A 15232-nucleotide genomic window follows, 5' to 3' on the forward strand; every position below is an offset into this window, starting at 1 on the left:
CTGACTCCGTCAAGGCGAGACAAAAACTCATCACAGAGGTGTAATACCACAATCGGTTTTCTCCATTTTGTTAAATTTGCACTTTTTTATAGATTGTGCAGAATTTAACGAATGTTTCAAATAAAGAAATATTTGGCATGAGTTAAGTTTTATCCTATCCAGTACTATATACAAAATTTCACATAACATTTCATTGCATACTAGTATAAATGTCTGATTATTTTCCACATATTAAGAATGTCTCTCTGGTATCTTTAACTCTTCTTTTTCTGTCATAAACAATACTGGAATGTGTCATGATAAAAGAACAAATTACAAAATAAATATTTTATTGTATTAGCAAAGTGCATTCATCAATCAATAACTGGGACATAACGTAACAAATCTAATTTTGTAATAACTAACAATATGTGTGTATTGAATGATTTCAAATGAAAAACTTGGTTAATAGTCTTCACACACTCACTTGTTTAATATGAGCATAGCACATAACACATTTTCTCAAATCCTTATAATCCTGTTGCATTAATTTTTGAATTTACAGTACTTTTATATTTCAAATGATTATAATTTAATTGATGCTTGCTACAAATGTGAATGTTAAAAACATTAAATATAACTTGATATGCAGACAATTTTTTCGTAAAAGTAAAAACAAAATTCTTTAATATGGTATATATTTCCTTCATGGAACGTTCCATTTAAAATCATTACTCTAGTTAGTAAGTTTCTAATTTTGGCACTTCATAGATTCATAAGTTAACATAATACAGCAAAAAATGTTCTATACACCTTTTAAGATTTTCTGATTTGTGAACTTTTTAAAACAAAATTATGCACAAGATTATATTGTGTTAGAAAAAAGATACTTTCAAATAGAATATTTCCAGAATGAGTCAACAATGAGAAATCTTCATCTGTGTAAATAATTTTGTTAATTTCAAATACCAATAAAAATAATGTACAGTTGGGTTAAGTTTGATTCACACACACATTTCTTATTCAAACATAATATGGATGATTATACAGAAACTTGAAAAAAATAATATAGGTCCAACATCCGGGTACTTATAAAGTGAGAAACGGAATCGAAACGAAACGAAACGAAATATAACGAAACGAAACGAAATACAACGAAACGCAACGAAATACAACGAAACGAAACGAAATATAACGAAACGAAATGTAAAAATGAAGAAACGAAACCCTCTTCAAAAGCATCAAATATATTGCCCCTCCCCAGCCCATTTAGTTCAAAAGAAATTGACCTCAATCATAATACAAATACTTCAAAATAAAACTATTATACGAATGTCATGTATAAAGAAGTCTTTTCAACGACCCTGTAATTGGGCAGGTCCATGATTTCAATACGGTTGGTGTAAAAGGGATTGAATTTGCCGTGCAGAAAGAGTCACGAACACAAATATTTAAATGGTGACGCCCCTCACAAGAAAAAATGATCTCCCCTTTCTCAAGTTTCTGGGATTTACCGAGTTTAATAAGACCGGTCGGTTAAAATGCTATGTAAGTACTTATATTCGAAAAAAATTATTAGGACAGGAACTTGTTTTTCCCCAATAGTACCGACCGTGCAAGGGCTTTATAGCCAGTCAAGGTCGTTAAAAACTCCCGTAGTAGCCAATAGTTCTCCGTTTCTGATATAAAGGCCAAAAGATTTTTTTCAACGGCTTTTTATAGTTCGTTCCTATATTGGACGGTCTTCAACAATGAGCAAAGCCTGTACCGCATAGTCAGCTATAAAATGCCCCGAAACGACAAATGTAAAACCATTCAAATGAGAAAACTAACGGCCTAATTAATGTACAAAAAATTAACGAAAAAAAACAAATATGTAACACAGCAACAAACGGCAACCACTGAATTACAGGCTCCTGACTTGGGACAGGCACATACATATACACATACATGCATACTGTGGCGGGGTAAACATGTTAGCGGGATCCCAACCCTCCCGTAACGTGGGACAGTGATGTAACAGTAAAATATAGGAACGAACTATAAAAATCAATTGAAAAGGGCTTAACTCATCAGATGGATACAAATAGAAATACATAGACAAAAACCAGAGTGGAATCGTTTTCGAAATTCTTGCACAAAACAGGGTAAAACATTCATATCTTATTATATTATGTTCTCGTCCTGAATATTTATTTAACTTGCCACTGGACGTTAAAGACCATTTATATACATTAACCCTGAAACCCCTAAAATACTCTTAAAATAAATCATTTTTTTATTCACAATTTATTATGACCTGGGCTATTGAAATATTTTGCCATTATGGTCTATAAAGATATCAGATATCAGCTGGTTAGCTACTAAAAATTGCAATGACTCAACATCAAAATGTTTTTAAGTTCTGTTTCCTTAACTACTAACACTGTCGAAATAAATTTTAAAATGTACATGTATAAGGGTACTTACATTTTCTTTTCCTTCTCATTGGGCTCCATTTTGCGTAATAACGGTTGAATAAAAAATATTCCTTTTATATATACCCGGCTGGAGCCCGTGCAACATCTGGTGCTGAATGCGTTTTAGAAAACTTCAAAGACCTTTGATTTTTTTTCTCACGCTCACAACTTACCCATATATAAACTCAGGCATGATAAAGGGAGCCGACAGGATGAAAGACAATGCCTTTAAAAAGTATTTTTGGAACATCAAAGTGTTATATTGTACGTCAGAACGGGTAGCACGTACACACGGGCTTGTAGAAAAGTGTGCAGTCTTTCAATAAACAATAAATTAATTTACAATCCTCAATTAAGAGATCAAAGGAGTTTTTCTTTTCATCTTACATACTGTTTTAGCGTGGTTGTAACAATGATAACTACATCAACAGCACCACACAATTGCATAACATAAGGGTCAGATTCATTTCGTTGTATTTCGTTTCTTCATTTTTTCATTTCGTTTCGTTATATTTCGTTTCGTTTCGTTGTATTTCGTTTCGTTTCGTTATATTTCGTTTCGTTTCGTTATATTTCGTTTCGTTTCGTTTCGATTCCGTTTCTCACTTTATAAGTACCCCCAACATCCAGGTATCTAGGGTAAAAACATTATATATTAAAACTAACTTTCATAATTTCATTTAGTTGTATCAACAGCACAAATACGATTTTCAACACATATCTTTAGAAAACATACGACTAGAACACAAAATTTTTTTGTACATTACATTTCATTTTTGCATAGTAAATATATTGATTGGTCTGGATTTCTCTTTCAATAAGCACCTAAAAATAAAGCAATTAGAAAAAAACACCTAGTAAATCAGTTATTCATTCCAAAAATATCTTGTATCAGAATGTTTTCACCAATATCAATTATACAAATTTCAAACTGGAGCTTTTCGAATGAATATTTCAAATGTGTACTTTTTATCGTTATACATATATAACATATTTCAGTAAAATGGAAACATTTCAAAACTATTTAATATAAATTCAGAAATGATTGTGTGCATTTATTTTTGAGCTTTTCTCATTTTAGACTAAAATGCAATTTTAATTTTTGCCATATTGAGAAATATCCTGTTTAATCAAAAGCTCATATATAAGGACATGCTGTGAGTATTTTCAGTATTATATAATAAGTAAGGCTTATACATGTTTTCAACACGAAGGTCCCATGCAGGTTTGTTAGAACTGGTTGAATAAAAAAATGTTTACTATTGGTCTTATCTATTTGTTCTGTGGCAGTTGAAAAAGATTTAAAAAACAAAATTTGTTCAAAGTTATTCTGTACGCATAAAAAAGTAATTTTGTGTTTTCAAATTATTAATAGTTTGTTTTTTTTCAAGACAAAATAAAGGGAGTTTTGATTTTTTAAGAAACTACATTTTAATACCCGTTTTCATATTTAAAAATTACCATTTATTTTTTAAACAATCTTTATTAAATTGTTTCTCTGGTGTTAAAATGAAAAAATAAAAAAATTATCACATTTAAAAACATTGTTTCAAAACTTATTCTTCTTATATAATAATTGACTGTGAACAAGAAATTTTAAATCAACTTAAAATTAATATGACACCTAATATGTTTAATAATTATAAATGATATTTATCTATGACTTTCAAAAAGGTAATTCAGAAAACCATAAATATAAAATTTTCATGCATGGGTTAGTTTTTGCAACTATGAAAAATGTGTGAATGGTTTGTAGAATGCAACAGTGTCGATGTGAGTTTCCAACTTATTGTTGTATCAGGAATTTTGCCCCAGCGAGACATAAAATTATGTATTGGAATCAGAGCAATGACAACTTAAATAAATACACATTTTAACATTAACCATTTCAAAAGCAGTGATATTGTTGTCTTTTTTCAAAACTACCTCTACCGTTTTTTATTGGGAAAAATGCACATTTTTATTGAAATTGGGAAATATTATTCTAAACACATCTCCGATTTTTTACTGACCTTTGCTGATTTTTTTGCACTGTTTTTTCATGTACATTTTGGTTGTCAGACATTTTCAACCTTTAGGATAGGGGAAAGAAACAGAAGCAATGATGGTACTTAATGCATTGAAAACCACATGTGTTACAAACACCATGATGATTCTGATCAGAAAACCGGATCTCAAAAGTGCTTTATAATATCAAAATAATAACATGAATACGATATTTACAAACATTACTACCAATGCCATCACTGTTTAGGGAAAATGTAGACCTTTTTGGGAGGAATTTTAAGCCATTTTTTTTAGTAATTGGGAATTTTCTCTAGGGGAAAAGGCCGAATTTCGGCTGTTATTTGAGGCAAACAATATCACTGAAAAGAATCCCAACAATAAAAAAACAAAACAGTATCACAGGTTCTGGGTCTTTTAAATTTAAATACTGGTTAAATGTTTGGCCTAAAATATAAATAAACATTATTAGCACGGTATATCATTGCTTTAATTGACCTGTGTGAATTCTTTATGATTTGCCAATGTTTAAATCTATTTTCTGTTGTATAGATCTTTTAAGCTTTGAAATCTTTTCCACTTTATGCACTTTAAACTTTAAATTACAATGATACTTTCAATTAATTTAAGTGCTAGTCTACCTAAGAATCAGGCAGTGGTGAAAACCTGTCAAACAAAAACCCACTCAGGTTGACATTAATTTATGTTCAAAATGGATAATGATGCAAAAATATAACATTCGTTTCATTGTCCTGTTCTGGTAATTGGAGATAAAATTTGGTTAAAATGCACTAGAAATGAACAATCATGGGGAGCTAACTCTGTAATTTGCTATCATTCTAACCAAAGTTTGTCTAAAGATTTCTCAAGTTACCAGACACGCAGACACTACAGACCTACCATTTCTAACTCAGGATGAATGTTACTTCAATATATGATGGCTAGGTAGGTGGGTTTTTTACAGCCATGTTTTGATTTTTTTCAAAATTGCCTGATTCTTACAAAGACTGGCACTTAATTATCTTAATGTCTCTTTTCTGAGAAACAATACAGTGAACTGTGCTAAAAGGTACAAAGATTGGAAACATTCTTCCTTTTCATGCTTAATTGCTGGTTTCAAACATAAATATACCCAAAATAATGTAAAATAGAATTTGTTCTAAGATGAATGATCCAACTGCTTTAAAAAGCAAAATTGACAATCAAGTTTTGTTCTATCCATGTCTACAGAATCAGATGAAAATGTTGGCACAATATTTAAAAAGATACAATACAATAAATGTAAATTAAAATGTATTTTAACATAATAATCATGTATGGGACATCTGTTCTAATCATACTTATGTATTTGTTTTTTAATATTCCTGCAAATGGTCAATTTTCATTAAATTTTAGATTTTATAAGAGACCTAATAAAACTGATTGTTGTTTATGGTGGTACCTAACACACGGGGAATAACTCTGTAAAATCAGCTAAACGTTTGAATTACGTTGTGTTGTTAAGGGAATTCTAAGCTTCTCAATGATCAAAATTAGTGTTTGTCACTCTGTAATATAACCAGTGTAATTTTTTTGATAAATTGGTTGGTTCAAATTTTTTGAAATTTTTATATTCTTGTCAAAGGGTCAAAGTAAATACTTTGTCAAAATTTCATGAAAATTAAACGAGCCAAATTAATTATAGTGAAGGTGTTGGGTACCACCTTAAATAATGCAAAAGTATCCAGGTTGATACATATAATAATGATTTTATTGTATTAATACAATTATTATTAATACTTTGTTATTCAAAGACAAGAAATTGTTGATTGTGCAATGAATACAAAACCTCTTTCTGTGAATCTATTTTAAATCTATAAAGTCTCCTAAAAAATCATTACAGCTGCCTTTGTAAGAGAAAAAGGACAGATAACATCACAAAAAATATTCTAATTATTGCAATGGAACAAAAGTGAAGTGAAACATTGATTGTACACCATACAATAGCTTAGTCGAGAAAATAGTTTTGTGTCAAAATTAAGATTACAAACATCAAAATTGTATATATTCCATTTACATTGTATCAAACAAATTATGCACAAAAACAGCAGGCAATAATGTAACATAATCAAACACATTCAAACACTGTCAAATTTTAAGCATCCCAAAAAAGCAAGAAATTGTCATTACACCAAAGAAAGCAATATCAATAAATAAAAAAATACAAATATAAATTTTGAGTTAGAAAATAAGTCACCATTGTATTAGTTTAATATTGTGCACATTACACATAATAACCAGGGTTCTTGACAATAATTTTAAAGACGAGTCTAAAGAATCCTCTATTTTCTGAATAGTGAGTCCAGGTACTCACCACTTTTGACCATGGCAAGTACAGGAACTTGCCATTTTTGAGGTGAGTCCAGGGACTTGTCATTTTTGAGGTGAGTCCAGGGACTTGTCATTTTGGCAATGAAGAATCCAATGGTTAGAAGGAAATTTGTTCCTACTATATAATTTATTATTCCCAATGAAATAATCAAGCAAGGATATGACATCTAATTCAGACTACTTAAAAAAATTAATATATAAATTGTTGATAAGTGTGCTCAGCTGGTAAATAGTTTTTTTCAATTTTAAGGAACATTTGGACTCCTGCTGAATCCAGATAGATTTTCATGAGTCCAGGATTCATGGACTCATCATAGTGAAAATCCTGATAGCACCAGGATAAGTTCAGAATGTAGAAGATTTGGGATAAAAAAGATGTTTATGTCTGGTCTTTTGAGAGGAGTTAAAAGTTTCTTTCCATAAATTCCCCATTGACATGTTGTCAAAAATACTTTAAATGTGTGCAAATAACAATTTATAGACCAATTAGTTATGGGCATACCTTTTCCATATACCTAATTATACATGTAATAGAAAATAAAAAAAGACAATTAAATAGAAAGGGACACAGTCTTTGAACTTCAACCGGAAAAAATATGATCCCTTTCACAAATCACACTCTCTACTCTTGTTAACATAAAAGGGTCAAAATTATATCCTTATAAGTTTTAAACGTCAATAAAACAAACAAAAACTCTGCATTAGGGCTATTCCAGAGAAAAAATGTTTGGGGGGGGGTTGGAAGGCACATTGTATTAATAATACATGGGTGATGGGTATCAGAGCAACTTTTCACACTATAATGCACTATAATTCTCAATTACAATTGTCTGGGTGGCGGGTGCTGACAAAAACTGCCTTCCAACCCCCTCGTACATTTTTTTTCTGGAATAGCCCTTATCACAAACAAATAATACCCAAATAAAAAAAAAGTTTAAATTTGTTTACACTTTTTAAATCATTGGTTTTTAAATCAAAAGAGACAAGTGTTACAGCTTTTACTTTACATTTTGGAGTCCCAACTTTTTCAACATGCAACCACAATATTTTTAAATGTAATGTATTACGCAACATATACATTATATATTACATAGGACACTTGTATAAATGTTAGGTACCAGCTCAAAGGCTTCAGATGAAACAATCATTAAATACTAAATAATGTTAATGAATTAGAAAAAATACTCTCAACCTTTAAACAATTTTTAAAATAACCTAAATAATGACCTATCGCAGCTATGTTTTCACTCTCATAACTTTTGATAACCTACTCCTGTCATCAAATAGACTCCTTATGAGTAAAACTTGGGTTAAACCTACTGAAATCATGACAAAGGCTTGAACTGCAGATAAAAAGTTTACACGGTTAAAGCTGATTTCTTGGGCATTTCTGTCTCTAGCTTCAAAGTTCCGTAACATTGTCTGTGCTAGTTCTGTCTGGTCCAAATTGGTTTGCACATTGTCTATCAGTTTCTGAAAAAAAAGTAAAATCTGTACATCATGGCATGCTAATGGTGTGTTATTAAAATTAGTATATTGTTTTTGTTATAGCCTTCATCTCTATGAGAAATTACAGGTATGTCAACTCAGAAGCCATATGTTTATTCATTCTTAGATCTCTAGATACTAGTATACTATGGATTCATCTATTTTCGTGGGTACCAATTTTCGTGTTTGAGGAAATCTTGCATGTTTGTGGATATGAGAAATCTACTAATGAATTACATACTTCTCTCAAAATTTGCATATTTCATTAAAAATCAAGACAGACAATTGTGCTATCTGCCACTTCAAAATCCAAGGAGGAAGACACTACAGCCTTCTTAATAATTGTAATGTGTAGGGCCTAAAATAAAATATTGTTGTTTCCCCAATCCTGACCGACCCTGCAAAAATAGCCAGACTTATATAATTTTATTGTCAAAACTAAGTAAAATATTATTTTATTCATTTCAGAGTTTCAGGCTTGCCAGATTGACGGATATTGTTCCAGCTATTTGGAAAAAATAAAATTATTTACCTACCTACCTACCCACACCTAGATTGGCAGGGTCGGGATTGGGGAAACAAACATTATATTAATTTAGGCCTAGATGTTTATATTTCTCTCACATTTATTGTTGGGTTGTGTGTTAATTATAATGATGTATATAAAAACTTTTCTAAATAAAATAAACAGAGAATGTGTCCATTGGGACACAGATGATTCCCCCACTTGCATATAACCTTATGAAGGAACATTACTCGAGAAAGGTTAAAGTGATTCTACTCAATTTTGTTCTTGATTTGAGTTTTTTGGTAATAAGCATATGCATTATGTATAATTTTCATAACCATGATTACATTTAGTTCAGGTAAACTGAAGTAAGAGAACGGTAACCAATTTCAAGAAGTATGGAAGGACATACAGACGGACAAGGACACAAGGGTAGAACTAATTTCTAAAACCTCTCCTTTATGGCCAGGACATAAAAAATTCAGACATTTAAATACCTGAAAATCGTCTACAGTCATATCAATCAATGTTCCAAGTTCTTCCTTAGCGTTTTTCCAATTTGTTGTATTTTCATCGTCATTCTCATCTGATAATATTTCAAAGAACACCAACTTTGAGGAAAATCTACTGAATGTGTTGTCAAAGCACAGCTGGTAATCACCTTCTATATCAGCTGTGAACCTGTTAAATAAATTTTAACTACAATTGTTATTACAATCCCCTTCCCTATTCATGAATGTGACCGAAATTATACTATTTACTTGGTTTGTAATAACATGAGCAACAAGATGGGTGCCACCTGTGGAGCAGCATCTGCTTACCCTTCCGGAGCACCTTAGATTATCCCCAGTTTTCGGTGGGGTTCTTGTTGCTCAGTTTTCTATGTTGGTTCTTGTGTACTATTATTTGTCTGTTTGTCATTTTCATTTTTTAGCCATGGCGTCAGTTTATTTTTTTATTTAAGTGTTTGACTGTTCCACTGGTATCTTTTGCTCCTAAATTGCATACTGTATTAAAATTCAGAAATTATTGCAATGTTTTTATTATTGTGTAAAATGCGACAGGTTTATAATCGCAAAAAATTCAAACTCGAAGTCTGAAATTTTATATATGAATGAAACATGATTTTTCTCAATATTACAAAAATTAAAATCGCATTTTAGTCTACAATGACAAAATTGCAATAATAAATGCACTCAATATTTTTTTAATTTACCGACTGAAAATTCAGAAATTTTATCATTGTCAATAATGGGACAAGGTGTCTATTGCAATAATAAGAACTCACATTCAGATATCTGATACATAAATCAGTATGCGGCTTTTTCTTGAAATTGCTATAATACGTCTTACATTTTTGTCCATTCCTCAAAAATTGCAATAATAATTGCATGCAACAATTTCGCAATTTACAGTTGTTAACTTACAAAATAAATGTCTATGTATTTTGGACTCTTGTGGACAGTTACCTCAATTTTAACCATAACCCAATCTCCTTCTTTGTAAACTTAATATGATGTACCCAGATTGCCCTTAAAGTTAAAACATTTTTTTTTCTACAGGTAATTGGTGTGTTAATTGCTTTGATTGATTGTTTTTGTTTAACAAAAGTGTCATACAAATAATAATAGTCTAAAAACATTAAGAATGTGATTAAAACATTCAGCTGATTTTTTCAGAGTTATCTCCCTGTAGTGTTATTTGTCTTTTTTTTTTTTTTTGTGTCATTGACATACACCTATACCTTACATATCTTTTATAATTCATATTCAGGGGTCTTACTTGTGGGCAGCATCCGATTTACCAGATTCTGTTAACAAAACTCTGCCATCAGGTGCCTGGAGAAAGAAGTTTATGTCCATGTCACCGCCATCAATAACCTGAAAAATCCCAAACATATCATTAAAATAAATAGCAAAATAAACTGTTAGTTATGTATATAGTTAGGCTAAACAGAAAAGTATATATGTGTGTTTACTGTAACCATTGTAACATGGTAGCATGCTGGAATAAAGGGTAAGTAGGTAGGTAGGAAATTATTTTTATTCTTAATATTACTATTTCCATTGAGTCTATGGGATCAACATTATGACTTAAAGTGCTTAATAAAAAAAAATAGGGTAATCACACTGAGGACTTAATTCAATTCCATTATCCCTATTGGAGCAGAGAAGTTTTTTTCTATGCAGTGATGTTTTTAAATGCAAAAATGATAGGCAAGGGAGATAAGTACAAATTTTGTTAGGAAATGAATGATGATCATATATAAATTATTAACCTAAAGATTGTCATTAACTTCCTTTAATTTTCAATCAATATGCATAAACATGATAAATATCGTTAAATGAGGCAATACTCAAAATAAAATGATGAAAAATATTCACATTTTTATTGTGATTTCCTCTTGTTTGATTTCAGTTCTTTGTCTTTCACAATTTGTCTCTGTATAATATTTTCTGGACAATGATGCACAAATAATGCATTTTTCAAGTTTATTATATATTGTACAAAGAGAGTTTTAAAAAACAAATTATAAGATTTATTAAATATATTATTGTTCTATACCACAAGGAGAAGTAATATCATATTACAACAGGGTAAACGTAATACTTGTTGTTATACATAATAAATGATAACATAGCATGTAAATAAATGTTTAAATTTTTTTTTCTATCAATATTAACTTTCTTGTCGCTAAAATTGTTTTCTTTTGCATATTCTTTTAATATTTATTTGGAATAAGTAATTTAAATTAAAACAAATATGTTTTATTGTCGCTCAATAGTTTCTTGTCGCTAAAATAATTCTTCTTGTTGCTTCTTGAATTGACACTTCTTGCATGTCTTGTCGCAAATTAGTGAGACCGGATTTAGAGGTATTTGAGCAGCAATATTATAAAACCAGGGGTTCAATTTGATAACGGACCTTTCACCAATAAGACTTTAAGGTTATAGTCGACATTAGTATGATTACTAACCTACTGACAAATTCAATAAAAATTAATCCGTTGGCTTATTGATCATGTGTTTGCGCTATAAAGTGTTGTTAACAAGCTTCTTTCAATAGTTTATTGTTTTATGGATATTAATCATTTAAAGGAGAGCATAAAATTCCATCAAAAGTTAAATTAACTTTAATTATTAATTTCTACTGATTGATACAATCAGAATGGGCATGACCCCATGTATATCCTGTTTGTAAAAAAATATATTCTGATAAGATTTGACCAACCATTGTCTTTGAAAATATAGGAGTGTTACCACTCATTTTAAAGCTTAGAGAACAAAGCAGTGATATTTCACAAAAATACAAACCATCCAATATGAGTTTGATTATTTTTTGCTAAATTGTTTGAAAGGGAGATTTTTTTCTGTATAAATTTCACCTGATATTCCACTTCAAACTCAATATTTCTCGTCTTGATGGTTTCAAAAAAACATGACTGATGTCCTGCAGGAATATCAACTGTGAAATCATTGTCCATGCCTATTGCAATGTCTGCAAGACATAGAAATAACAAAATTTTAGGAAGAATTTCTATATTCATTTTTAGTTTTCAGACACCTGTCACCAAACCGGAAGTTTGCGTGTTATTTTGAGTGCTGAATATATGCGAAACAGTTATGATAAAATACTGAGAAAAGAATCGATACAAGTGTTTTAAATAAAAAGAAAAAAATATTTGGCAAGATTTTCAAATCAAAAGTTAAATTGTATAAAAGTATGAAATAAATCAACAGTAAAGTCTCGTGACAATTTACATCTGATTTGCATATACGAGACTTGTGTTTCAATATAGTCCTAGTACAAAAGCACATTTCGGCTTACTGATAACTGAAACAAAGCTTTAATTTCGGTTTCATAGTTCAAAAACATTTGTACAATTAATTTATCCTATTACGTTGATTTTTTTCATAATGCATAGTGAATTTCATTCAGAAACTGCGTAGGAATTCATTTTGATGTCATCAAGTTATGCGGCTGGCATCAATGTATCCGAAATCATGTCAAATTATGCAGGTGTGATAATTCCAAAATACAGCTTGGAACGTTTCATACAGTTCGATTATGAAGACGGACAGGGTCCAGGTTATCGAAATGAGTTGTTCAATAGTTAAATTTTCACTTTAGAATATTTAAAAATGTGTACCGAACATGTCAGATGATGATTTAGCATTGTTTTGATATTTTACAGAACATTTTGGAAGATTCTTAAAATTATAAAGTTTTGAAACTTTTCAATAACAACAACTTCAAGAAATATGTCGTTTTATGATTCAAGAGTTAATATTAATGACGCAGAAGAAATATCTATGTCTTATTTCACGTTCGAAGACGGGGAGATCTTTGGTGACAGTTTGACAGAACCCACAGCTGATGCAGAAACACCGGACCTGGAGGCGGAGCCTGATGGATGTGACCAACAGAGCACGGATGACCACACCTACAATCAAGCACCCCTCAGTTATGAGCTTCAGCAGGGTCTTAGACTTCTTAAAGAATTAATGTCAGATTCAAACAAATCTGTCAACTGGCACTTTCTTGAGCCTGTTGATGACAGTCACCCAGAAACAGCTGATTATTATGGAAAAATTAAAAAGCCTATCTGGCTGGGAAAAAGTTAGTAAAGTTGAAAGTCTCAACTAAATAATAATTTTCACATTCTTCGGCCATTGTGACCACACTCACTTAAATATTAGAAATTGTATTTGTATCAGGTCCTTCAAACCTTAAACCAATCTGGACGATCTTGTAAGATGGTCTGAGCTGAAGTTGATGGCCCAGGGGCGAATTCAGACGGGTGTGTGGCAAGTATGCGCTACCCCTTCTAATGTGCAAAGCTTGAGTTATCCTCAGTTTAGAATAGAAAAGGATATTTCAATAATTTAATCTAAAAAAATCACTCTGCCACCATCCCCCTCTGCCACCCCCTTCTTCTCTGCACCCTACTCCCATCCCAATCCAACTCAAATCCTGGATCCCCTGTCCCATAATAAGATAATGAATAATAGTTAAAATTCAGGGATTGTTGTACAGGGTTCAACTCAAGGTTTTTGCACATGAAAATTTATATAAACATGATAAAATTCACTTATAAACAAGGAAACAATTTAGGAAAAAAACAACTATGTTCAATGACAGCAGGTCAAAATGTCAAATGAGTATTGACAGCAACAGATTTTAACACAATTAAATATTAATGTTACATGTACATTTGTTGCAATACATTACATACAATGACATAGTATTTCGTGAAATAAACATAGTTATTTCACTCCACTAACATCATCCAACAATTGGCGTTGTCAAGACGCAGATAACCTAAGATCAATACAAATTGTGAATGCGTAGAAAAAAATATTGTTTCTTACATTTTCTACTTCCATAAAAGAGCCATTTCATGATTTGCCAATGTAATAAAAAGAATAACTAATTAAAGAATTCAAATGTCGACAAATATTCAACTCATGACTGAACAACACTGATAGTTTTCCCATGAGATACACACATTTGTGAATGAATGTTTGTATGGCCACTCGTTGAATATTTTTTCTGTGTTTTAATTCTTTGATTACTTATTCCATATATATACACACTATAGTCAGCTGCTAGAGTCCTGGATATGAAAAAAATGTACAACAACAGTGGTGTATCTAGGTGGTTCCCTCTTTTTATTTATGACCAATGCATTTGAATGGGGACATATAGTCGGAACCCCCTTTATCCTGGGTTAGGAACACCCCTTTCATAAATGGCTGGATCTGCCCCTGAACTATTCAATGTGTGGCTATGTTTAGGCCAAATAAAAAAATATACATATGGTTCCAGTTACCAGACCGACTCTACATGCCCTAATTTAAACCCCTGACCCTAGAACTTTTTTTTTCATTTCTGAAAAAATAGATTTTCAAACCATCAAATTTGAGTATTGTGAATTAAAATAATTAAATTCATAGATACCTGTCATCTGTTATGACTATAAAAATGCAAGAATTAATAACAGTGCAACAAAATTCACTAAAAACGTAACATGACATTATTTTTCAACCAAACATACATGTACGTAAAATGATGAACTTCCGGTAATGGCGTGTACAATACCAAAAACAATTTCGGTAAACACAATATTTTTCCAGAGTCTGACAATCCAAAATCAAAATTTTTGAAAAGTATGTAACTGGAACCACACATATATTTTTATTTGGCCTTGTTACAAAAAATGTAGTATACAACTGTATTTGCAAATAAACTATTTCAATTTTGACAAACTAAAATAGTATACTTTTCTTTGTTTTTTTATGGGAGATAACTATTGAGTTCAGACTGTTCTTGGAAAGTTGTCAGAGTTGTCTCCCATTGAATGTCTATTATAACTTTTTGTGCAGTATGAGGAACAAATGTAGGAGTTGTACTGATTAATTTG

At 30.9% G+C, this 15232-nt stretch overlaps 2 protein-coding genes and 1 long non-coding RNA gene across 4 annotated transcripts in view; 2 read left to right on the forward strand and 1 right to left on the reverse strand.

The window, feature by feature from the left end:
• Window positions 1–312: 312 nt before the first annotated feature.
• LOC139481947 (uncharacterized) lies at window positions 313–4125 on the forward strand. The gene is made up of 2 exons (XR_011654728.1): window positions 313–1064; window positions 3069–4125. It is a non-coding gene; the product is annotated as an uncharacterized lncRNA (long non-coding RNA).
• A 1664-nt stretch (window positions 4126–5789) lies between these two features.
• LOC139481948 (transmembrane emp24 domain-containing protein 5-like) lies at window positions 5790–12409 on the reverse strand. 2 transcript variants are annotated; one of them, XR_011654729.1, is made up of 5 exons: window positions 12194–12409; window positions 10591–10688; window positions 9306–9489; window positions 7708–8285; window positions 6438–7508 (listed from the first exon to the last, which is right to left on the reverse strand). XR_011654729.1 is itself a non-coding variant. In XM_071265525.1 (4 exons), exons 1-4 carry the CDS (start codon window positions 12353–12355, stop codon window positions 8049–8051), a joined length of 681 nt encoding a protein of 226 aa, XP_071121626.1. In that variant the 5' UTR covers window positions 12356–12409; the 3' UTR covers window positions 5790–8048. The 2 variants fall into 2 exon arrangements, 1 of the variants encoding a protein (XP_071121626.1); XM_071265525.1 differs by having other exon boundaries at window positions 5790–8285.
• Window positions 12410–12756: 347 nt separating this feature from the next.
• LOC139481949 (uncharacterized) overlaps window positions 12757–15232 on the forward strand; it is a 33235-nt gene continuing 30759 nt past the window's right edge. The window contains exon 1 of the mRNA XM_071265526.1: window positions 12757–13428. Coding sequence (XP_071121627.1) covers window positions 13071–13428 — 358 coding nt within the window. The 5' untranslated portion in view covers window positions 12757–13070. The remainder of the gene's footprint in view (window positions 13429–15232) is intronic.

This window comes from Mytilus edulis, chromosome 7 (assembly GCF_963676685.1).
Source record: "Mytilus edulis chromosome 7, xbMytEdul2.2, whole genome shotgun sequence".
NCBI lineage: Eukaryota > Metazoa > Mollusca > Bivalvia > Mytilida > Mytilidae > Mytilus > Mytilus edulis.

Bases quoted from the DNA above. Each gene is read 5' to 3' on its own strand.
- LOC139481948 (XM_071265525.1), bottom strand. From the start codon at position 12,355: ATGAATATAGAAATTCTTCCTAAAATTTTGTTATTTCTATGTCTTGCA. The intron at 10,689-12,193 runs GTGAAATTTATA...GGGATTTTTCAG, and splicing joins AGTTTGAAGTGGAATATCAG to GTTATTGATGGCGGTGACAT. The intron at 8,286-9,305 runs GTATTTAAATGT...CTTTTTTTTCAG, and splicing joins TGACTGTAGACGATTTTCAG to AAACTGATAGACAATGTGCA.